This window comes from Sceloporus undulatus, chromosome 1, assembly GCF_019175285.1.
Source record: "Sceloporus undulatus isolate JIND9_A2432 ecotype Alabama chromosome 1, SceUnd_v1.1, whole genome shotgun sequence".
NCBI classification, from domain to species: domain Eukaryota; kingdom Metazoa; phylum Chordata; class Lepidosauria; order Squamata; family Phrynosomatidae; genus Sceloporus; species Sceloporus undulatus.
In genome coordinates, this window is record NC_056522.1 from 259,613,854 (window position 1) to 259,639,340 (window position 25,487).

The following is a 25,487-nucleotide window of genomic DNA, read 5'->3' on the forward strand; positions in this document are numbered from 1 at the left end:
AGGAAGAGAGACCGCTGCACCACACAGTGTCAATTCAAGGCTCACTCTCTGACCAAGTCACACTCTCTCAGCCAGAGGGAGGAGGAGGAGGAGGAGGAGGAGAAGGAGGGCCCAGGACTGTTCAGCCCAGGCTCCCTGCCAGTGAGGCCTCCAAGGATGGGTAAGAGCCAGGGGCCTAGAGAGGGAGCTGAGGGGTTCCCTCCCTGGAGCATGTAGCATTCACATAATCTGTCAAAATAAATTAAACCCCCCCCCCCAAAAAAAAGACGTGCGAGAGGGGAGGCATGTTCTGCCCACTGCCCACCCTCTGACCTTTATCCCTCCCCCCTGAAATTGATCTGATCATGATTGGGGCCAAGTTCACATTTGCTTGCACCAGGTTTTCTGAAAAGAAACGGGGAATACCCTGCTTTTAGAAGCCTCATGCTGAGGAGGATTTTCCCTGGATCTGGTGTGCAAAACTCCAATCTGGTTGTGCAAAACCCAGTGCCATGGGGAACTTCCCACTTTTAAACCGGGTTGCAGTTCGGTGCAAAAGGTAGTCTGAATGGCCCCTGGGATATTTTAAAGGCAGCTAATTCATCAGGATTGCCCCGTTAAACTGGGACAGTCTGAGGGTATGGCATTTCCCGCATTACTTCTTTGAAATGTAGCTACCTACAAACAGTTGTTTTGCCTTTCTTTTGGGGAATTTTTCTGGGCTTTTCCACAGTGATCCCCAGTCTGCGAAGATGACACAGAATGACAGTGACCTTTCTAACCAAGTCTCATTAAATAAAAGAAAGGCAGGGATCTCTTTCACAATAACAGGTTCTCAGCAGTCCTCACAAATGAAGATCTCACAAATCTAGGTACTACCACATCGAGAGTTAGCACACGAGTCATCAAGTGCCAAGCAAATAATGTGGTTTCCAATGAATTTCTGCTTTCTTTCTTTGAAAAGGATACTCAGGGCTGTTCTTACCATTAATAAGGGCTAGAAAGCAGATTTGGGATGTCTTCAGAGGACAGCAGTCCACTAGCTACTCACTTAGTTGTGTTACTGTATTGTTACCGCCAGGATGGGAGAGTGGTGCTTGTGAGTTTTACATCCTCATGGGCCAGAATGACTGATTGTCTTCCATGAGCAGCAGGGAGAAGCAGAGGTGTCACTAGGAGGGTGAGCGGCTGCATACCACACCAGGTGACACCTCAGAGGAGGATAACACATGGCCAGGCCCTACTCCTGCTGTTCAGGAGTGGTGCACAGTGCTTCTGCTGGCAGCCCCCTGCTTCTTAGCCAAGGGAGCCAAGGCAGGGGGGAAAGAGTGGCAGTGCATGCCCCTCCTGGCTTCTCAGTTGCCCTGTCTCTCAACCAAGGGAGCCAAGACACCAGAGAAGGAGAAGTGAACACACATCCCTTCCAGCCTCTCCCACTGTCTTGCTTGCCCAGCTGCTCAGCCCTGGCAGCCTTTTACGGCTCTGGGTGGGCAGTGGCTGGGGAGGGGGCTGGGCAATGGGCAGGCAAGCAAGTGCAACAGAAGATGGGGAGGGAGGGCAGGGTAGGCCACTGCTGCCACTTGGCAGCCCTTTCCAGGTCTGGCTGGGTAGTAGGCGAGTGGCTGAGTGGGCAGCCAGGGGAGCTGTGGAGCAAGGCAACAGGAGGAGAGAGAGGAAGGGCAGGACAAGGCAGGCTACCACTGCTCCCTCCTCAGCAGGCCTTTCCAGGCACCCACACTGGGTGACACCCAGTGATGCCACTGGGGAGAGGGTACCATTTGCAGCTTAGTCCTGTGGCTACTCTTTGTTGTCACAGAAAAAACCGTGAACATGCACAGGCAGCATCTTGTGAATATTCAAAAACAAACAAAGAGAAAGTCTTGTTAATAAGATGTCTGATGTTGCTGTTGTTGCTAGGGTGTGTGTGTGTATGCATATTTCTTTCAATGAAAGCCAGTGACTTCCATGTCAAGCATTCAGTGAATCTACTTCATGTTTTATTCTAGATTTTAAAGGATCTGTCCAAGTTGCTGAACTCTATTTCTAAAACAGATTGAGCACTTTGGATATTTCATTTAAAGTCTGGAATAAAACCCAGAGTGTTTTCTTCTACCTCTACTTCTACTCTCCTTTCTTCTACCATTTCATGCCAAATTCTGTCCACATAAATAGGTACAGTGCAGGCTAAATACAGTGATGGTCCCAGCTCATTGAAAATAATAGGATTTATTAGCCAGCATCACTAATAATATGATTCTTTTTATGTAAATGATTCTGTTCTAGTTGAAGTTAACAATAGATTTAAACTTCTACTTTTTATTGTTTGCTTTGCGAAGAAATTTGGGGCCTTCACCCCTTCTCCCAAATTAAATTCCATTGGTAGAGAACCAGCCACAGAAACAGGACAGTTAAAGAATAATTGGATACATGATAGATGCCCACAGGTAACAGGCAATGCTTTTGTTATGACTGACTGTCACATTTCCATTCTAGGCTTTTATGTTACCTTAGTGGTGTCCCGCTGGTGGGGACAGTATGAGAGCATCCCATGGCCTGACCGCATTATGAACCTGGTCTCCAGTAGTGTGGATGGGAAGGATGAGTATGGGCGCCTTTTGCGACGTACACTGATGCGCTACATCAATCTACTGAGTGTGCTCATCTTGCGCTCTGTCAGCACTGCTGTCTTCAAGCGGTTTCCCAGCATAGACCATATTGTGACAGCAGGTACACGACATCATGGTCATGACCTACAAAATATACTAGATGTGGGTCTACTCTTTTATGTTGCAAGTGAAGATATCCATGGTGACTTCAATACTTTCACTGGATCTCTCCCATTTGCTGCCTTCCATATGTCTTGGATTATAACTTCCATCAGGTCCAATCCAGTGGTGAGGTTGAAGGGAGTAGTACTCCAACTGTGGGAGAACAGATTGAAGATGTCAGATTTGGAGTTTATGTGCTCGCAAATACAACAGTGCAGCCCACCAGGAGGACTGGGAGGTGGGTGGGTGGGAGTGCCTGCCTCTCTCTCATCCTTTGTTAAAAGTTACAGCCAGTTATGGGACTTACTTGTACTCTCCCTATTTTTTGCATAATGAAAAAGTTACAGGGCCGCACCACTTCCCTAGGTTTTATTTCCTTTTGAAGAAGGTCACTAGAATATTCTGGTGTTTTGCTTGATTTACAAATCTATAGGATGGATGTAGATGGAGGCACTGCTGAAACTCTACAAGAGACAACCAAATACTCTTCTTCTCTACATCAAATCTGCAGAGAAACACTCATTTGTGCCTTGATCCTGCTAACTTACTGGACCCCCAAAACTCAGTTTCTCACTGTGACCCTCAAGAACTGCACCTTCTATTATTTTTCACACATAATCATCTTGTGTTTCTGGTAACTGCGTGCCACTCCAGATGGGCCACATCTCCCAGCATTCTTCACCATTTAGTATGTTGTCCAAGGCTGCCGGGAGTTGCAACCCAGCAACATTTTGAGGGCCACATGATGTTAACTGCCATCCAGTTGACTTTGACCCATGGCGACCCTATGAATGAGAGACCTCCAAGTCACCCTATTATCAAGTGTTCTGCTCAGGTCCTAACAATAAGCTCCCACTAAGACAGCTGAATATCCTGGGCTATTAGTATTCTTTTGTTAATAGTCCAAACATTTCAGCCAGATATTTTCTTAAGGCAGAGCTGCAGCCATAGTCCTATCCTATTCGCAGAAATCTAACAGCAAAAGCAGTAACAATAGCACAATACAATGTGATCTTGTAACACCTTTAAGACTGTGTAGGTTATAGCATAAGCTTTCGTAGACAGGGGTGGGTTATAGACCGCCGCTTTGAGGCGGTCTGCCGCCGCCGCCTTTTGCTCCGTAAGGGAGCCGTCACAGCCACACCGCACGGCTCCCTTACGGAGCAAAAAAGAAGCTCCAAAATGGAGCTTCTTCTTGTGGCGCCCTAATGACGTCGCGAGGCGCCAGGGGCACATTTGCGACGTCATTAGCGCCGCGACACATTCGGACGCACAGCATCCGATACGTAAAGATGGTGGCGCCCGTATGAACAGGGCACCGCCATCTTGTACATATTCTATACGTACTAGGGTTAGGGGGGGTGCGGAAGCACCGCCCCTTCCTAACCCTAGTACGTATAGAATACGTACTAAATGGCGGTCTGTAACCCGCCATAGTCTGCTTCCATATATGTTATTGTTGTTGTTGTTAACTGCCCTTGAGTTGACCACAACTCATGGTAAACCAGTGGATGAAACATCCTCAAGCCCCCTTGCCCTCAGGTCCTGTAGATTCAGGGCCATGACTTTCCTAATTGAGTAGGTCCACCTGGTATGCAGTCTTCTTCCCTCTCTGCTGCTTTGTACCTTCCCTATTATTATTATTTTTTCTAATGAGTTCTCCCTTCTCATGATGTGGCCAAAGTACAACAGACTCAGTTTCATAATCTTGGCTTCCAGGGAGAGGTCAGGCTTGATCTGTTCTTGAACCCATTTGTTTGTCTTTTTGGCTGTCCATGGTATCCTTAGCACTCTTCTCCAGCACTACATCTCAAATGAGTTGATTTTATTCCTATCATCTTTCTTCACTGTCTAGCTCTCACATCTGTACATGTTGATGGGGAACACAATGTATTGAACAATTCTAACTTTAATATTCTCTTATATATCTTTAGTGTTTAGTGTTTTAATAACCTTAGTGTTCAGTATTTTTATTCTTTAGGAACTTGTCTAGTTCTTTCCTGGCTACTCTTCCTATCCCCAGTATTCTTTTGATTTCTTGACTGCAGTCTCCATTCTGATCAATGTTTGAACCAAGGTAAGGGAATTCTTTATTTCAATTTTCTCATTATCTAAGTTGAATTTATGTAGTTCCTCCATGGTCATAATTTTTGTGTTCTTTATGCTCAGCAGTAAGGCTGCCTTTGCACTTTCTTCTTTTACCTTCCTTAGTAATTGTTCCAAGTCTGTGATGTTTTCCAGTAGTAGTATGATGCCATCAGCATATCTTAGTTTGTTGATGTTCCTTCCTTCTATATTCATTCCACCTTCTTCTGAGTCTAAGCCTGCTCTTCATATGATATTTTCTGCATTCATGTTGAACAAATAGTGTGATAGTATGCAGCCTTGTCTGACCCCTTTGCCAATTTGGAGCTATTCTTCATATTCTCTAACATTAGCTTTTAGTCCTAAATACAGATTCCTCATCAGGACCATCAAATGTAGTGGCACTCCCGTGTCTTTAAGAGTTTTTCATTGTTTTTCATTATCTATGCGGTCAAAGGCTTTGCTATAGTCTATGAAACACATGCTGATCTCCTCCTTAAATTCATGATAAAACTCTGTTGAATTCAATGGGGATTATTCTGAAATAAGTGGGCATAGACTGCAGCACAAAACATCAAGAAAAGAAAAGTGACAAGGCAGACTTTTGTCCTATACACACATATCTGGGAGGTGTGTGTGTGAATGTGCCTTCAAGTCACCTGTTGACTTATGGTGACACCATTAATTTCATAGTAAGTACTAACCAGGGCTGACTAAGTACTAACCAGGCTTAGCTTGCATGATCAGATGAGATCTGCTTCCTTTAGGCCGGGTATGTTCCACCACTAAATTCAGTAGGAATTACAGTACTTCTGAGTAAACATGCACAGGATTGCACTGGTGGTCTGGTAGGGACTAAAAGAGGCACACTCCCTCCCCACCCCCAAAAAATTCCATGGTATGAAAGGAACATATTAAATGTTAACTGAATATTATAAAACTTCCATGCAACAAAGGAGCAAAGAAAAGAGATGCCAGCACTACTGCAGTTGCAACAGCAGCACTGCTCATCTGACAAGATGATGCCAGGCCACCCTGCCACCTGCTGGATAAAAAACGCACTGCCTCAAATGCTGATTATGGAAAATGAAGCAGAGTTAGAGCAATTTTCCTTTGAAATGTACAAACCCTTCTGATGTGAGGGGGTTGCACATGTAACCTCTCCCCGCCAGCTATGTAACACAAATATCTCCACAACTGGTAACACAAAAGAGCAGTACCAGTAGATGCTTCAGTTTGGAGCGAGTGGGAGGAGGTAGTTTTACTGGGATAATAATTCAGGCCTTTAGAAATATCTGTTGCTCAATGAGTGTTTCCATGCTGGAGTCATCGTTTAGTAGCTCAGTGCAATTTGAGAGCTTTACACCCTGTATTGGTTTTGTTGCTGTTGTTCCTTTCCTTTCCTTTCTTTTCTTTTTTAGTGAAGGCGGAAGGATTGAGGAGCCACCAGATGTTATTGAACTTCAGCTCCAGCAGTCCTTACTAGTGGCCTTGCTGGCTAGGAATGTTTGGAGCTGCAATCCAGGAATATCTGGTGGGCCACATGATTCCTGCCTCATGTAGGTGGAAGGAAGCATACAAAACATAGATTATGTAAGAAGTCCTATCTCTGTGCTCCATGGGGAATCATCATTGATGCTAACAGCAGACATGGAACCTCTTTACAACCATTGTTTGTTCCATTATGCTTTCTGGATGTAATGAACTACAAACTCACCATCTTCAGACAAGCAGCAGCATATGATGGCTGAGTGTGATGCGGTTTGTTGTCCCCAGCCACCTCTAGAGAGTGCCACATTGAAGAATGCTGGTCCAGATGACATAGCAACAACAAAAGATCCACCACAGAGACACTCTGTTAATGTGTAGACACCTGTGCTTTCTGCCATAACACCTGAATCTGCACATCTTTGCCAGAATGGTTTCTCTGCTGAGGTTTGTCATAATACCATGAACACTGCTGGCTGAAAGACTGTTCCTTTATTTGTTTTCTAGCTGGCTCTTAGGAGGTAAGCAGGTAAGCCAGATAAGTGTCTTGCTGCCTAAAAGAAGCCCTAGTGTTGTGGTATGGAAGTGATAGTATGTAGTAGCAGCGGTAGTACTTAAGATCCTAAATACATATGCTGTTATAGTGCTATGATTCCACTTTAATTGTCATGCTTGCTTCCTAGGGAGCCTTAGGATTTCTAGTTTGGTCAGAGTCACAAGAGCTCTCTGACTGAGAATTCTGAAGGCCCCTCCATATATTGCAAATCCCAAGATTCCATGGGACAGAATCATGGTAGTGGAATCATACTGCTGTGATTGTGTCTCATGTCTTCCTTATTTCTGGCTGAAAATTCTAAATGCCCCTCTCCAAATTGGAAATCCCAAGATTCCATGGGACATTACCATGACAGTTAATGTAAACTCATAGTGCTACAAGTATGTGGTGTTAAAGGGTCTTTCCTCCATTGAGCTTAAGATAGCATAGATGGTTGCCTCCTTCACACTTGACCTACAAAATAGACGTATGAAATACAGTATATACTTGACTATAAGTCATCCTCATGTATAAGTCAAGGGCAGGTTTTGGGGCCAAAATTAGGGTTTTTGATATGATCCATGGATAAGTCGAGGGTAAAACTTAGGGGCATGTAACAAAAGATGTAAAGGGCAAAGCAAAGGAAAATGATGCCAAAGAACTTACAAAATTCTGACAGGAATAACTGTTGGTGCCGTTCCTAAAGGCTGAATGGATGAAGAGAGAACTATGGTAAATGGTGGCTGTGCAATATGTGGGGGAAGCAACCAGGTGCAAGCAGAGCGAACAAAATGCAGCATGTCAAAAAGGATATAATGACAAAGCAAAAAAAAAAAGTCAATGATGTTAGCACTGATTACAGCCTTTAACTTTAATGTCATAATTCTGATTTTAACCCAGAAAAGCTGACAAACATACACAAATCTCTTATTCACATCCTTCAAAACCCAATTCCTCTCAGCAATATTTGAAGGGAACTGACAAAGGGCTGCTGCCATCACTGTTTCCCCACCAAGACATTCAAAAAGGATCAGAAGTGGCAACATGGTGGAGAGAGGAGAGGGGATCAGTGCTTCTTTTAGATTCTCCCAGGACAGACTAAGCTCTCACTTTTCACCACTCTACTCAGAGAAGGGGATGGTTCTATATATGTGTGTGTATAGTACTTACAGTCACCTGTGGATAAGCTGACCCAGGTTTTGGGGGTCATTTTTTACTAAAATTTCTAGACTTATACATGAGTATAAACAATAGATTGGTCTGAGAGCAAGAAGCTAGGCCCCAAGGTTACTCACTATTGTTCTTATATAGAATAAATTGGCCCCCAAGCTATTACAATCCACTGAAGACTTGAACTTGAATTTCCAAAAGTCCAGCCCAACAGTCTAATTTAAGTATCACACTGCCTTTCAGTAAGATCATTTTCTTGACTCTGGAGAGAATGATCTTCTGAGAACTTATGCATATTCCTTTTCTTGCTTCAAAATGTGGATAATCAGACCTGCTATATCTGTGGGTTCCTCTTGCTGAGTGGGGCCTTAGACGTGTACCCCAAAGTCCTGCCTCAATGGCAACATGGTCTCCATACTATACCAATCCCTTGTTGTAGTTTTTGAATGCCCCAAATATGTTTTGGGCTTCTTTCCACTCTTAGGAAGCACCTCAGCATTTTAAAAAATGTTTATGAATGGTTCTTTAACCTGTAGAGCAGAGGTGGCCAAAGTGTGGCCTTCGGGGCCCCATAGGATTAAAAAAAGGCAAAATTTTAAAAATAATATTTTGTCCCCAAATGCCCCAAAATATCCAGTGAGGAAGGTGCACATTTTGAAGCCTCCCTGGGTAGGGTTGCCATAAGTCTGGACCTCCAAACTGGGACAAATGTAGGACAAATGTAGGACAAAAATTTTCAAATGGAGGGCACATTTATAAAAATGGAGGACACACAAAAAAATTGATGGTTTTAAAAAAATGTTAATATAAATTCATGTTTCTTAGGCATGAGCAAAATGGGGGACATTTGGGCATTATTCCTAGACAGATGACAGAAATGTACTTTCCTTTTTGGCCAACCTCCCCTCCCCCCATTCGAAACAGCACATTTGGGCATTGAAGATGGCTTTATTGTAACATGGCCCCTTGCATATTTCAGAGGCTTATTCGATAACCAAACTCTTTGGGTTTCACACTGAACGTGCTATGCATTCATACTGAATATGTCAAGGTGGTTTAACAAGAAGTGGGTTTGCCCTCGGATTCAACTGTACTTCTCTGAAATGTGTACTTGGTCAAGGGACTTTGGTTTTTCTTCACTGGTCATGAGTTTGTAAAAATCACAGCAACTTACATTGGTCATGCCTCAGAGGCTTGCTGATATCAGTATCACCATTAAAGTACAAAAACACACCGAAAATGCACTTTGGAAGGTGACACTCTCTCGGCTTCAGAAACAGTGCCTGCATGTCTCTGAAGCTGACTCATATCATCATCACCACCACACTATCATTGTCAAAATAAGGGAGACTTGTTAGCATTAAAAGACCCCCCCAAAAAAGCCACCTTGAGGCCTCTGGCCACTCACTCACCACCACCTCCTCCTCCTCTTCTTCTTCTCCTTCTCCTTCTTCTTACTCCTCCTCCTTCTCCTCCCCCTTCCTCCTTTTCCTCCTCCTCCTTCTCCCCCTCCTTCATTTGCTGGGTGGCCTGGAAGGAACAGAGGAGGAGGAGGAGGTGGGGGCACGGGCGCACGCAGGAGGCGCACCACCTCCTCCTTTGCTTCTTCCACGCAGCCGCGCAGCCTAGAATGGAGGAGGAGGAGGAGGAGGAGGAGAAGGAAGTGCGCCTCCTGCGCGCGCCTGCACCTCCCTCCCCGCCTCCCTGCCACCCTCCCCCGCCTCCCCGCACGGCCACGCCACCCACCTCCTCCTCCATTCCAGGCCACGCGGCCGCGCGCAGGAGGCACACCGCCTCCTCCTTCGCCTCCTCCTTTGCTTCCTCCACGCGGCCGCGCGGCCTGGAACGGAGGAGGAGGAGGAGGTGGGTGGCGCGGCCATGCAGGGAGGCGGGGGAAGGTGGGTTGGCACCGCACGGGCCCCAAGCTGGGGGCCAAACCGGACTGGGACCGGGAGGGGGGCCCCAAAAGCAAATTTGTGCCGGGGGCTGCCGGGATATGGCATCCCTATCCCTGGGCCAATTTAGGTACAGGAGAAGCCATTCTTGAAAGAAGAAATGAACAGGAAATGACTAAAACATGGTGAAAATGTCATCCATGCCCTTTAGAGGGTCTTTCTTTCTTTCTTTCTTTCCCCAAGGTTTCCTGCAGGACTAATGCTCTTCCCTAACCTTCCATATTTGCCCATTCTTGCTATTGATCTAAGCAGACATTTGCATTGGCCTTGAAGACATGATACTTATAAAGTTGCAGTCATGTGTATCAACAACAACAGCAACAAACAAACAAAAATGTGAAAACTTTCTTTCTGGTTCTTTCTAACATTGTGGCACAGTCTGATGCCCATTTCTCCTTCTGCTTGCTACACTTTTCTGTTTGCATGGGAGTATGAATCTCTCTCTCTTTTTTTAAAGCACTGGAATATTCCACTGTGGGCGACACTCAGGCACTGTGACAAATAAAGAGCACCAGCTGGCAATGCAAGAGATCTGATGTTGTTCTTTGCCACCAAGGCACTAGCACTTTTGTAATCAGATTTGATTTGGATATAAAAAGACAGCCATCTAAAAAGATTTTAAGCCATTTGTAATGGCTTTCTTCAGCAAGGGGAGGTGGACATAAAACAGATCCTTTGCATGTAACCTGCTTTTCATTTCTTTCCTCTAAAGTCCAAACCAGCTACAGAGGACTAACAGATTTGATGGTTATTAAAACAGCTGTATGCAAGCTGAAGAACACATTTTTTTCTGTGGCTTGCAAACTTTTTTGCCAGTGAGCATGTTGGGAGCAAGTGTGAGCTGAATTTCCCTAAATCTCTGAACACTGGGTTTGTAAATACTGAAATGGTGTGTAGCTTACAGTTACTGCTATCTGCCTAACCCTCCAACAAGCACAAACTGTGACTACACTATTACATGTTTTCATGCACGGTAAGGAGTAGCCAGTGTGCATTCCACCATTCTTTGCTAAAATAGGATTTAGCCTCAAGCTTAGAATTCTGAATCTAAAGATACTTCGTTTTCCATTCAAAGAAGAAGAAAAGAAGGCCTTCTAGCCCTTATGAATGAAAGCCAGTGTGTGGTCGTGGTTTGAGTGTTGGACCAGGACTTTGCCAGATGAAGATTCAAATCCACATTCAGGCATGGAAACCAACTGGTTTTCAACCAAGGTTCCAAGATTTCACCTTGGGCAAATCATAAATGTACATGCAGCCTTAAAAGAAGGCAATGGCAAACCTCCTCCGACCAAATCTTCCCAAGAAAACTCTTAGATAGGGTTGCCATAAGTAGAAGTTAACGTTAAGGCACATAGCAACAACATCAAACTCCTTATGGAGGCAAAAATAGGCATTAAGGAAAGAATGGGCAAATTCAATTGATTTCTTATTATTGCTAATTGTCATCAAATTTGGTTCAGAATGAATGAGAACCCTCCAAGACATCCGATTATGAACAGCCTTACAAAGGTCTTGCAAACTCAGGGCCATGATTTCCTTGACTGGGTTTGCCCATCCATAATGTACTTTACCTCTTTTCCTACTGTCTTTCACTTTTCCTAGCATTATCACCTTTTCTAGTGAAACATACCTCTCCAAAGTACCATAACTTCAGTTTAGTCATCCTGGCTTTTAAGGAGAGTTCAGGCCTGCTTTGCTCTAGGACCCATTTATTTTCTTTGTAGCAGTCCACAGTACCCACAGAACTCTTCTCCAGCTGCAGCACCACATTGCAAATTAGTTTATTGTCTTTCCACCTAATTGTCCGGCTTTCACAACCTTACAGTGAAAACTGTGATGGATACAGGGACAATTTCATGTTCCTAGGGACTTTCAAGGGTTGCAATCGGCCAAAAATTATAATAATAAGAAGAAACCAAAAACAAACTACTTGAACTGACTGAGGTTTCACTTCTGGTTTTAAAAAATGTCTTTTTAATATGAAACAGAGGAGGGGTATCCTGTAACCTATTTAAAAGGTGAATTGCCACTCCTGAAAGCTTCCAAATTTGCCTTTTTATTTGGGGGGGGGGGGGCGAGCAGCAGAGACAAATAATAGTTTGGAAGAGGTAAGGGCTACAAAAACTAGTGCAGGGAGCTGCATACAGCCCTGAATTAAAAGCAGAAAAATTTCTAGACCCCTTATTAAAGCTTAGAAAATTGCTTTAAAATATAACCGATCAGAGATTGGAAAGATACATATTTGGAGGTTACAGTAAGCCCTTGATATCCTCTGAGGTTTGGTTCCAGAACCTCTATCCACTGTAATACCAAAATCTGTGGATTCTTAAGTCCCATTAAACAAAATGGCGTAGTGAAATAGTGTTTCTTATACAAAATAGCAAAATCAAGGTTTGTTTTTTGGAATTTATAACTTTTGGGAATATTTTCAAGCTATGAATGGTTGAATCTGTGGATAAAAAATCTGTGGATATCAAGGGCTGATTGTATTTTTATTTTTGGTTTGCAATAACTTGCAAAAGGCATTGAAACAGGGGTAGGACTCATATGTTTCACTGATTAAGCTGTATGAGTTAGAATCATAGAATCATTCATTTGTCTCCATTGATCAGATGAGTGGAAACCAGTGTGTCCATTTGGGTGTAGAACTATTTTTTAAAAATGGCTTGATTCACACCCAGAGCTTATTTAATTGAACTCGGTTCCCTCCTTGTTTTCCCCTCTCATTTCATGTCCAGTAGTAAAAATCTATTCAATAATCTGATTGTATTGATTAGGTTTCCTGACATGGATATGGCTTTACAGGCTCAGGACTGGCAGCCCCAAATCACACCTTGGAAAAATAACTTTTTGGACCATAACTTTCAGAATCATGATCTATAATGCCCATTGGCCAAGTGGGCTTGGGTTTCTGAGAGTCACAGTTCAAAAATGTTGCTTTTCTGAGTGCTGCCCCAAAGTAGAAAATCAGCATTTTGCGGTCTCCACAAAGTGTTTTGAAAGCTAACAAATACATTTTTCCCCTTCAAGTATAAGGACAGGGTACCTGTAATTTTTGCTTCCTCTTTCCTCCATCTTCTCTTCTGCACAGGCCTGATGACTCCAGAAGAACACAAGAAGTTTGACAGTGTGAATTCACCACATAACAAGTTTTGGATTCCCTGTGTATGGTTCTCAAACTTGGCAGTGAAGGCCCGTAATGATGGCCGGATCCGTGACAGTGTTCTTCTCCAAGGCATCTTGAATGTGAGTTCTATATTTGTAAATGGATGTGAAAAAAACACAGTGGCTGGCATCCTGTTGTTTACTCCCAACTAGGATCTACCCACTCAATTAATTGTTGATTGGTGAGCCAATATACAGTATAAGTAAATCCCATTGATTCGGTGGTGCTACTCTAGTGAGGACTAACAACAAAATTTAGGCCATGGTGTGCTTTCTTAGACAAGAGTGAAGATATACAAGTGAGCACTAAAGTTAGAAGCATCCAGGCCATTGTATTCCCCATCATCATGTATGGATGTGAGAGCTGCACAGTGAAGAAAGCGGATAAAAAAGAAAATAAACTCTTTTGAGATCTACCTGCCATTCTGCTTGAGAGTGGGCTGAGATCAGGATTTAATTAAATATTGCAATAGATAGCATTCAAAGTACTTCAAATGCACTAGATTGATAAATCCTACCACAAACTTGTAAAGCAGATCAGTGTCACAAGCTTTTCACCAAGTCTCCAAACTAAGTTGAAGCCTAGGGGAGAAATATGTTTTAGCCTACTGTGGAGGGACTAGTGTTATTCACAAGTGGGGTTTTTGCTCAAGATCCATTAGCATTTGGATCCTCCAAAACAGAAACAATCCATTTTCAATGTTTGGTTAACCATCCTTCTGATTGTGGGTTTTGTTTTTTTTTTGGGTTTTTTGGGTTTTTCCTTCTGACTGCTAGAAACTTATATGTGATTGTTTAGCATCAAGTTAGATTTCAGGAAGCCATTTTCTGTGCAAGATTCCACATTCCATGTGTAACGCATGGCTATTAAATATGCGTAATAATATTGATTTAAATTAATAGGAATGAACTATCAGGACAAGATTGACTGATATAAGCAGGGGTTCCATTTATGATGCAGCATCTAAAACAACTCTTAACATGCAATAGCTCACTCTGCAAAAGACAATGAGAGCACTGTGTTGAATGCTCTTTTCCTCAAGTAATACTTGGTCTTCCTCAATGACTCCAGGAAATGAACACTCTGCGCAGTCAGTGTGGTCGACTCTATGGGTATGATTGGATCAGCATTCCATTGGTCTATACCCAGGTGAGAAATGGATTTTGTTATGAATTATCCTTGTTTCCAAGCAGAGGTTATTGTATTACAGCTTGCCATGAACTGGAAACAAAAGTGGTGACTGTTACTGCACTTAACAGCATGGTAAACCATGCATTTCAGGGAAACTGATTTGTGTTAAGTGTTTCTATAGCTCTATAATCTTCCAGCATAACCCCTCATTTGTAAATCTCATAAATAAATCTCTAGTGTGCCAAATACAGTTTATTGAAGTTGCAATAAGTACACTTACAGATATGTGCAAAGCACATTTTTCCACCTACGCTTATAGTTCCTCAGAGATTTTAGAGGTTTTTAAAGACAAATGCTGATGTAAAGTTGTAAACTACTTGAAGGCACAGAACAACAAGGTAAAGCGTGCATTCCAAAGAAACTGACTTGTGTCAAGCATATCACAGCTCTATAATCTTCAAGCATAACCCCTCATTTGTGAATCTCATAAATAAATCCCTGGTGTGCCAAACACAATTTACTCAAATTGCAATAGGCACACATGTAGATACATGCAAAGGGCATTTTTCCACCTACACTTATAGTTCGTCAGAAATATTTGAAGGGATTTTAAAAGACAAATGCTGTTTGTTCCTTATTTGTATCTGAGCAAATTTAATTAATTAATTTATTTATATCCCTCTTTACCCCCAAAGTTGGAACTCATAGCAATTCACAATTTTAAAAACCAATACAGTGCACCTGCGTTTTACACGAGCGCACCATACGTGGCTTTCAGCATATGCTGAAAGTCATGCCGGAAGAGCCCGTTGCGCACCCTGGAAGAACTAATGGAGCGTGCGCACCACCACACCACCGTGTGCTATGGGCACAAGCCCCATTAGTTCCTATGGGGCTTCAGCATACGCTGATTTCCCCTTACACAGAGGGATCCAGAATGGATCCCTACGTAAGCGGAGGGAGCACTGTACAAATAAAACATGCAGAAATAGAGGATTAAAATAGAATTAAACTATTTTCAATATTAAAACAATTCACACTTTAGTAAAAGAATAAAGTGCAATTATAAAGATTTTAAAGCTCTATAATATAGTTCATTTGAAACAAAACAGCACCCCCTAGCCCATTCTTTAAGAACTTTCTGTTTTAAATGTCTTTCTGAACAAAAGATTTTAGCCTGCTGACAAAGGACAATAAGGAGGGGGGGGGCATTCTGGCCTCCCTGGAAAGGGAGTTCCAGAGTCTATAAGCAGCCACTGAGAAGGACCTCTCTTGTGTCCCCACCAATCGTGCTTGTAATGGTGGTGGGACTGAGAGAAGGGCTTCTCCTGATGATTTCAGAGCTCCAGGCCAATTCATATAGAGAGATCTGGTCTGCCAGTGAGCCTGGATTCTGAGCCGTATGGGGCTTTCTAGGTCATAACCAGCACTTTCAATTATGCCTGGTAACAAACTGGCAGCCAGTGGAGCTGTTTCAACAGAAGCATAATATTGTGTTTGTAACCTGCCTCAGTTGACAGTCTGGCTGCAGCTCTTTAGGCCAGCTGAAGTTTCCAAACACCCTTCAAAGACAGCCCCATGCATAGTGTGTTCCAGTAGTCCAAACAGGGTATAACTAAAGCATGTACCATTGTGGCCGGATCTGGTGTCTCAAGGAACAGGTGCAGTTGATGCACAACCTTTAAATGTGTAAAAGCATTCCTGGCCATGGCAGAAATCTGGGCCTCCAGTTTCAAGACTGAGCCCAGGAGTACACCCAAACTGTGAACCTGTGTTTTCATAGGGAGTGTAGCCTCTTGTAAGACAGGCTGAAGTCTTATTTTCTCATCTGACTTCCAACTGACGAAGAGCACCTCTTTCATGTCTGGGTTAAGCTTCAATTTTTTTGCCCACATTCAGTCCATTGCTGATGACAAACACTGGTTTAGGACCAGGACAGTCTCCTTGGATTGGAGTGGAAAAGAGTATTAGAGTTGGGTATCATCCATATATTGATGGCACTGCACCCGAAAACTCTAGACAGCCTCTCCTAGCAGTTTCATGTATATATAAAATAGAATGGGGGCAAAACAGAACCCTGAATCGTCCCACAGGCTAATAGCCAGGAAGCCATACAAAAATGCCCAGCACCACCTTATTGCCCCTCCAGGAAGGAACAGAGCCACAGTAAAGCAATGCCTTCAGGACCCATCCCAGTAAGGTGGCCCAGAAGGATACCATGGTTGATGTTATGGAAAGCTGCTGAAAGGTCCAGTAGAACCAACAAGGATCCACTCTGCCTTTCCAGTTCTCTGTGCATATCAACATATGACAAACCTACCAGTTGCTTTAGCTTGAACTAGCTATTGTCATATTCATAGCACAACATTCAGTGGGATGAACCACTTTGTGGGGAATCTAACAGAGTACATTATCTAAGTAGCTGAATTTCAGAACACAAAAGTTGGGATGGGCACCATACGGTCTGCCTTAGACACCAAGCATGTTAACTGTTCAGCACCACCCAAACTGCAGCCACAGGGCAGACCGTATGGTGCCCATCCCAACTTTTGTGTTCTGAAATTCAGCTACTTAGATAATGTACTCTGTTAGATTCTGTTGTATACCAAAGGATTCCTGTCCCTGAAGACCATTAAGGTTAATAAAAATTTCTCTGAAAACGAAAGACTCCTGAAAGCCAGGATCCAAAACAGATGAACGTTATGGACATATACATAGAATGGACATGAAAGTGTACACACAAGAGCATGCATGCAGCAACAGATGTGTGTTTAAGCATGCATACACACAGTATTCACAATGTACAATTATAGCAGCCTGATACCACTTTAATTACCATGGCTTCATTCTACACAATTCTGGGATATGTCATTTTGCTAAGAATTCTCTACTGAAGTCCCCTGCATTACAGTACAAGGGTGGTCTAGGAAAGAGTTCTGTTATTTCACAAAATTATAAATCCCAGGATTCCATAGGATGGAACCATGGTAGCTTAAGTAGTAGCAAAGTGCTATAATTGTGTAGTGTGGATATTGCCCCCCCCCCCATACTCTATTGGGACCTTATTGTTATCATACACCATGTGGTGCTCTCTTAAAAGAGCAAGAGATGAGACCTTGACATTCAATTTCTTTCTTTCTATATGCATATTTACACACATCTGTGTTCCAGTAAGCCTGGTTTGGTTTGGCACAGGCAGATGGAGAAGGTAGAATTTCAAACTGATAGATGAAACTGAAAGTTGTGTGGCCAAAGATAGCCAGAAAGGAGGCCCAAAATTCAGATTCATCAGTAAATCTTACATGACTTGCCCTGTGAGCAAGCAGAACTGGGGAGTTCTTGTCCAAGATCTATACTCCTGTACCTATCAATCCTATTTGTGTGCTTTTACAAAAATTAAAAAGAACAAAGGATGTTCCAGCTGTCCCAATGGGTTTATAATCTGAAAATAAGAACATACTTAGAAACAACAATATTTGCTGTTTTCCTGACAACTGTGGATAAGTGTGAGAGTTAGCAATATCATTAGAAAGACAGAGGCTTCTTTGGATGGGGAGCAGAAAATTTTTACAATACATACTTTTATTTTTACTATGTTTTACAATCAGGAATCGGGAGAAATGTTTGTGGGAAGTTCTGTCCCATGTGCTACCTATCATGGTTGAGGAGACTCTGTATCTTGACTTGGATTGATGTGGGGTGACCAGAGGGGTAGGAATCATTTGCTGCTCAGCCTTTGACACCAAAATGGTATGGAACAGCCCTTGGTTTCATGATGAACCCAATCAGTCTTTCTGGGATACTGAACAGACTCATTTGTCCATTTGCCGTTTCCTGAGTAGTCAATTTGCTAGGACAACTAGGAGAATAATTATCTATCTAAGCATCACTAGTGAGAAGAACAGCTTTTCTGTTAGAGCAAGGTCTAGAAAGAGCAGAGTACATGTAGGGCAGGTTTGGGAACACTCATATTCTCTTTCAGGGCTTTGAAATTCATTGTGCTCTTTTATACTATACAATCTGATATTTCATCTGCCACAGCTACATCCTACAGAATTCTGGGATTTATAGTTTAGTGCAGGGGTAGGCAACCTTTTTGAGCCGGGGGCCGGGTTGCTGTCCCTCAGACAACTGGGGGGCCGAAGCCAAAAAATAAATGATTAAATAATTTTTAAAATAAATAAATAAATAAATAAACTGGGACAGATGTAGGACAACACTGTCAAATAGTGGACACTTTTTTTAAAAAAGTGGAGGACACGCAAAAATTTTTGCTGATTTTTAATTTTTTTTTAATATAACTGGCATGTTTTCTGCGGCATCTATAGGACCCCCCTTGCCCCTGCGCATGAGAGGCCAAAGGCCCCGGCGGCAATCGGTGGCAGGACCGGGCTGGGGCCGGTCCCAAGGCCTCGCTGGGCCGCATCCGGCCCGCGGGCCGCAGGTTGCCTACCCCTGGTTTAGTGAGACACTAGAACTTTCTGGCTGATAACTCAATACTTCATGAAACTACAAGACCTACAGTTCCATAGGATGAAGTCTAACTGTGCTCTAAGGTGCTCTAACTGTTTAGTGTGAAAGAGACCTGTAAGGCACAAGTGGTTTTGTCCATCTCCCACTCCAGCCTTCCTTCCATGCTGCTCTTTCACCTGTTGGGTTGTATACCTAGAATCCTGCTTGCTAGTGCTGGTGGAGGAGGTAGTCAACACCAAATAGCTCAGGCTGCTGCCACACTGTAGAATTAATGTAGTTTGACACTGATTTAATTGCCATAGCTCTATCCTAAGGGATCCTGCGATTTGTAGCATGTTGTGGCACCAGAGTTCTCTGACAGAAAAGGCAAATATCTCACAAAACTTCAAACTTCAGAATTCAATAGCATTGAGCCATGGCAGTTAAAGCAGGGTCAAATTGCATTAATTTTGCAGTGCAGATGCAGCCTCAGTCAGCTAAAGACAAACAAATTGGGTTGTTTTGCCATAACATGCCAGTCCCAGCACCAGATCAGTGGAAGATTGATTTGCTTCTAAAGGCCCTTTTATACTGCATAGTTGTAGAACTATGAGAACACTTTAATTGCCATGGCAACATCCTGGGGTCTGTAGTTTGGTGGGACACTGTCTGAGTACTCTAAATGCTTAATGCTTCTCCCTAAATCCCAAGATTGCATAGGATACTGCCATGGCAGTTGAAGTGGAATCATAGTGCTATAACTGTGTAGTGTGAAAGAGCCCTAAGAATTAATGAATACTTTCCCAAACAATGTCATTTGGTGGTTAGGCTACTAACTTAACAATGTTGAAAAAACTGGTAATGAAACCTGTATGCTAGTAGAGGCAAACTATATAAATTATGTGGGGGGGGGGGGTTTCTGCAGTCATTAGGGACCTGGATAATGACAACTGATATTCACAAAAGCTCAAATCTGAGAAAGATTCACATTTCAAATGATGCAGATACTATATGGAATAATTAACAATCACATTGCTTAGTGATTCCTATATTTGGCAGGTAAAAGTATAGAAAGATTAGAAATAGAAACCCTGAAATTCCAGATCTGACGAATCGGTAAATAATTTAGGACAAATGTTCTAAATTGCCCAAAGTAAAAAAGGAAGTGAGCCTTCAAACGTCTGGGGATTTTCTTTTCTTCTTCCATTGGAAAAACCCAGCTTCCTCTTGATGTTTTACTAGTCCTAACCATACCAAGATATATTTTCCCCCATAACTTGAATGAAGCATGTGGTAAAGTACTGGAGGAAGAAGAAAAAGAATCAAGCTAGAAATGGGTTTCACAACAGAGACTCACAGTCATGGCATTGGTGGGAACATGAGGGTGCATGTAATGTGTACTGGTGTTGTTGTTGTGTGCCTACAAGTTGTTTCTGACTTATGGTGACCCTAAGGCAAAACTATCATGGGGTTTTCATGGCAACTTTTGTTCAGAGGAGGTTCACCATTGCCTTGTCCTGCAGCTGAAAGAGTATGGCTTGCCCAAGGCCACCCAGTGGGTTTCATGGCCAAGCTGGGAATCGAACCCTGGTCTCTAAAGTCACAGTCCAAAACGAAAACCACTATACCTCCTGGCTCTATGTCAACACAGCTACCCCTGAATTTGTTAACATGCATTATTTTCTTGCTACAAATTCCTAATGACATCTGGTCCCTAGATGCAAATTTGTATTACACAAAATCACCTACTGTACAGCAAGTGACATGTAATACATTTATACATATGTTGAGGATAAAGAATTATATCTTAAGTGTAGATAACCATTCTAGGAACATTGTTATTATGAGTCACAGTTCATAACCATTTTGCAGCAACAGCCTAACTCCTGCAAACCATGATGGGTCCTAACTGTCTCTTTCTCCAAGGTGGTCACAGTAGCTGTTTACAGCTTTTTCCTGGCTTGCTTAATTGGACGTCAATTCCTGGACCCAGCAAAGGGGTATCCTGGCCATGAGATGGACCTTTTTGTGCCTGTCTTCACCTTCCTGCAGTTTTTCTTTTATGCAGGATGGCTAAAGGTCAGTTCAAAGGGGAAATGATTAATTCCTGGGGAGGTTCTACCTCCTAGGGCAGCTGGTTTTCAAGTAGCAAAAGCAAAAGCATTGATTTCCATTTCCACCAGACCCCAGCCATTTTTGTGCATTACACAGAGGAATTACTTAGGAGTTTATCAGACAAGGGGAATTGGAAGTATAATCCGATGGCAATTTGAACGCAATCATGGGGTTTAACATTATTGCATGATAACCCACTACACACAAATTCAGGCAATGGGAAGTCAGTCCGAATGCAATCATGTGGTTTCACGTTATTGCGTGATAGACTGCCACATGCAAATTCAGACAATGGCATGCTATTTTTGGGCAATGGGAAGCCAGTTCAAATGCAATGCATATTCATGTAATTGCGCGAAACTTGCGACTTTAAGTGAATGCGTTCTGGCCCCACTTTTCATTCGAATTTAAGAGAAATTTCTCCTGTTTGATATACTAGAGTAGATGACAGACAATGGGCAGTCCTGTTGGTTCAAATATAGGTCTGCCCAAAGATAGGAAAGACATTAGAAAATGATTGCTGCCTTTTGTTAATCATTAATAAGCCAAAAAATCTAATTAGATTTATATTAGAAGTGGGAAATTTTTAATCATTTTATGATTATGTTTAATTAGTGTTTATGCTTGAGTTAACAACCTGCACTGAAGCCCTCACAAGAATGATGTTGGAGAATGCCATCAATGATTTTACTACCACCACCACCACCTTTATTTTGAATTTGGGAGAGAAGTACAGTGGGCCCTTGGTATCCATTGGCATTTGATTCCAAGGGCTGACTGCAACAAATTACATTAATTTTTGAAAATCCCATTTCTCATCAACACCACCAAAACACTTTCTTTTCCTCTCCCTTTCCCCCTCACTCATAATCTCATCTACTTAACCTCTCCCTGTTCCTTGCCTCTGCAGATCATGCCACAAGGAGCTTTTCTTCTTGAGAGGCTCACCAGAAGTGAGACTGTTTTTTAAGAAAAGAAAAAGGAACTGAAGATAGGAAATATGCAAGATTATTCTCAGCTGACCTTTTATTTCTTGAAAAAAAATATGAACACAACCACGTATGCACACATCTCTTTTCTCCACTACATCCCAGGCCATTTTGCTTGGTTAATCTTTTATCTCATTCTCTAGATAAGGAAATATTGTATTGCCATAAATACAAAATTTTACTGCTAAATAATTTTTACTTCAATTTATATTTACCTTCTCTTCAATGAACTCATGTTGACAGAAACAGCTCTCCCCCTTTAACATTACATCAAACCTGTGAATTAGGTCTGGCTGAGAGACAGAGAAAGAGACAAGCCCAGGGTTACCTAGTAGGAGTAGATCTCCCACATCCCAGTTCAAAAGCCATTTATTTTCCTGTCACCATGGATCATTTTAGGAAACCTCCTATGTAAGGTACATCACAAAGCATTTTTAAATAAATTGTAATTAGGCGTCCATTCTCCTATTCAAAAGTTTTGTGAGTAAAAGCTTCTCTTATACACAACCACACACATTTGGATTGTGTTGAAAGTGTGTGTGTTCTTTTTTTTTAAGAGAAAATCAATACAGAAATACAAATAGATTTACACACACCAATAGCCTAGCATCATGCCCAATGCCAAAAAACACCTGTAGAAGCAAAAGCTTTAGACTCTTTCCAAAACCTAGACAAATTGTTAAAAATAAACACAAGTGATCATGCAAACGAGGATATTTGGAAATTATTTTTTTTAATTTTAGTTGTTGTAATTTGAAACAGGAAATCATGCAGTTCACTGATTAAACTGTATTTGCCTGTGCTTAGGGTCCCAAAGCTAGGACTGAGTGTCATTTGGACATACAACTATTAAATCTTGGTGCATCATGCTTTCATCATTCTCATTGCACAGGTAGCTGAACAGCTCATCAATCCCTTTGGAGAGGATGATGATGACTTTGAAACCAACTGGCTTATTGACAGGAATCTTCAGGTAAATTGGAGGCCTATTCTTAAGAACATCTTCCTGTGGGGTAACTCTTTCCCATTTTGGACATCTCAGACGAGTGGGACAGATGTTCTCAGTATACATACTGTGAAAATAAGCAGAGACTATATCAGGACAGAATTTAGGGCTAGTCATATTGTTCTTAATTATCAGATTCATTCTTAGCAGTTCAGTGGCCTCAAACATGGCTTTGAAAATAAATGTCATACAGATTGAGTATCCCTTTTCTGAAATGGTTGGGACCAGAAATGTTTTGGGTTTTGGATATTATGGTTTTGGATTTGGGAATTCTTCTATTTGCATATATGTATATAATCTTGGAGATGGGACACAAGTCTAAACACAAAATTCATTTAAGTTTCATATACACCTTATAGCCTGAAGTTAATTTTATACAATATTTGTAATAACTTTATGCATGAAACAAAGGTTGTGTACCCTGAACCATCAGAAAGCAAAGGTGTCGCTATCTCCGCCACCCATGAAAAACGTTTTGGGTTTTGTTTGTGATAATTTTGGCTTTCAGAATTCTGGGTAAGAGAGACTCAACCTGTATAATGTTAATAGTGGAGCTCAGAAAAGTTGTTTTTGGACTACATCTCCCAGAATACATAATCCTCAATGACTGGTTGGGGGATCCCCAGAAAGTTACTTCTTTTCTAGCTCTAGCTAATATTTCTCCCAGAAAGGCACATATCTCCCAGAAATGCACACGTTAAAGACTGGCACATGCTAACTTCTTTATGCATCTAGGTAAGTAGACCAAGTCTATGAAATCTTATGCTACATCTTCTTTCACATAGTCTCAAAGGTGCTACAAAGGTGCATACCGATATTCCAGACTAACACGGCTATGTCTCTGAATTCATTATTTCAATATATGACCTTTGAGTTTCCTTTGATAACAAAATCATTTTCACAGATTGGAAAATTCACTCTTGAGGTCTCCCATGTTCACCTTCCTCTGTGCAGTCTCTGCTCCTACTGCCTTTCCTGCACTTTAATCACCCCCTTTGAACTTTATTAAACTCATGATGCTTCCTAAGCTTTCAATGGCAACTCATTCCACCATTCTGAGTCCTCAAGCAAACCTGCATAACTTGTAAACCACTGTGCAATGGGGAAATAGAACTCCCATTTCTGTTGTCTGCTTGGGACTCTCACCTTCCCCAAAGGATAAGTTGTTGAAATATTGGTGGCAAGCCACAAAACATGGTTATCTACATGCTGCTTTGTTATCGTAAGCTCTCCAGCACACCCAACTGAAAAAAACCTCTCCCATCTTCACAATGTCTTTGTTTGCAACATTCTAACTACCTCCAAATTATTAGAAATTGATGTTTTCCTAGAAATGGTTGGGTGGGGGGGAGTCTAACAACAACAACAACAACAACAACAACAACAACAACAATAATAATAATAATAATATATTAATTTCTTACCCACCTCTCTGCATGGATTGAGGTGGGGAGCAATAATAAATCAGCAATGAACAACATTAATTAAAACACACAACAGTTTAAAAGGACAAACAAGACATACACATTTTAAAACAGTCCACATTTTAAATTCAGCATCTCAACACAATTTAAAATCATCTGGATAAGCCTACTGGAAGAGACTGCTCTTCCATACAGCACATAGCACATACATAGCTAGGGCTACCATGTTTCATATGGTATGTGTCATTCTGTCTCTTGGCAGGTCTCCCTTATGGCAGTGGATGAAATGCACTGGGATTTGCCCACCCTGCAGAAGGATCCATATTGGAATGAGTCGGACCCACAACCGCCTTATACAGCAGCAACAGCAGATTATAAGCGGCCATCTTTCCTTGGCTCAACCTTTGACATCAGGCAAGTGAAGTTGCTTAAAACATGTAGAGCTTATTGTCTGCCTGCCACAGGGAATATATCTGATGTAGACGCTTGCTTATGGATACATGACACAATAAATGTGTTGCTCTTGAAAGTTTCATGAGAAGCTTTTAAAAAAACAGTTGGGAAAATTAGTGGAAACTTCAATAAAACACTGTTGTTTGGATTGTTCCTGTTTGCTGCTCCACCCAACAACGCCTTCTTCCCATTACAGCATTCGTCCACACATACAACCACACACATCATCTGACATCTTCAGTCAGGCAGAATTTCATTTGCACTGAGGATGGCCAGTCCTCACAGAGCAGTTTTAGGATTTTCTCCCCTAGTATTTTTTTTAATTACTAGACATTTTTTTTAAATCATGGAATAAATATTTTGAATGGCTCTGATGAAGTGAGCTATAGCCCACGAGAGCTTATGCCATAGTAAACTAATCAGAATGTAAGGTGCCACAAAACTGTTTGGGTTTGGATAGATGTTTTTTTCTTTGCTTTTGCTTTTCCAGTTTTGCTATAACAGATACAGCTGCTTGCCTGGAATTTGTACTTCAGTACTTGGACTTGGGCTGGGAGTCAGTGTGATCTAGTGCTTTGAATGCTTGTTTAGGACTCTGGAGACCATGGTGTAAACCCCACTGGGTGATTTTGAGCAAGTCACACTTTTGCAGCTTTAGAGAAGGCAATCACAAATTCCCTCTGAATAAATCCTGGGCAAGGGGGAATGCTATGATATGGTCACCATTAAGTGGGAAATGATTTGAAAGCACACAACATCACAACAGTACTT

General features: G+C 42.0%; 1 protein-coding gene across 1 annotated transcript in view; it reads left to right on the forward strand.

The window, feature by feature from the left end:
• Positions 1-25,487, forward strand: part of LOC121923224 (bestrophin-1-like) — a 60,447-nt gene that overhangs the window by 29,607 nt on the left and 5,353 nt on the right. Inside the window, exons 5-10 of the mRNA XM_042453851.1 lie at positions 2,473-2,706; positions 13,072-13,226; positions 14,218-14,295; positions 20,656-20,808; positions 22,726-22,806; positions 24,526-24,677. Of these exons, the coding sequence (XP_042309785.1) occupies positions 2,473-2,706; positions 13,072-13,226; positions 14,218-14,295; positions 20,656-20,808; positions 22,726-22,806; positions 24,526-24,677 (853 nt within the window). The remainder of the gene's footprint in view (positions 1-2,472; positions 2,707-13,071; positions 13,227-14,217; positions 14,296-20,655; positions 20,809-22,725; positions 22,807-24,525; positions 24,678-25,487) is intronic.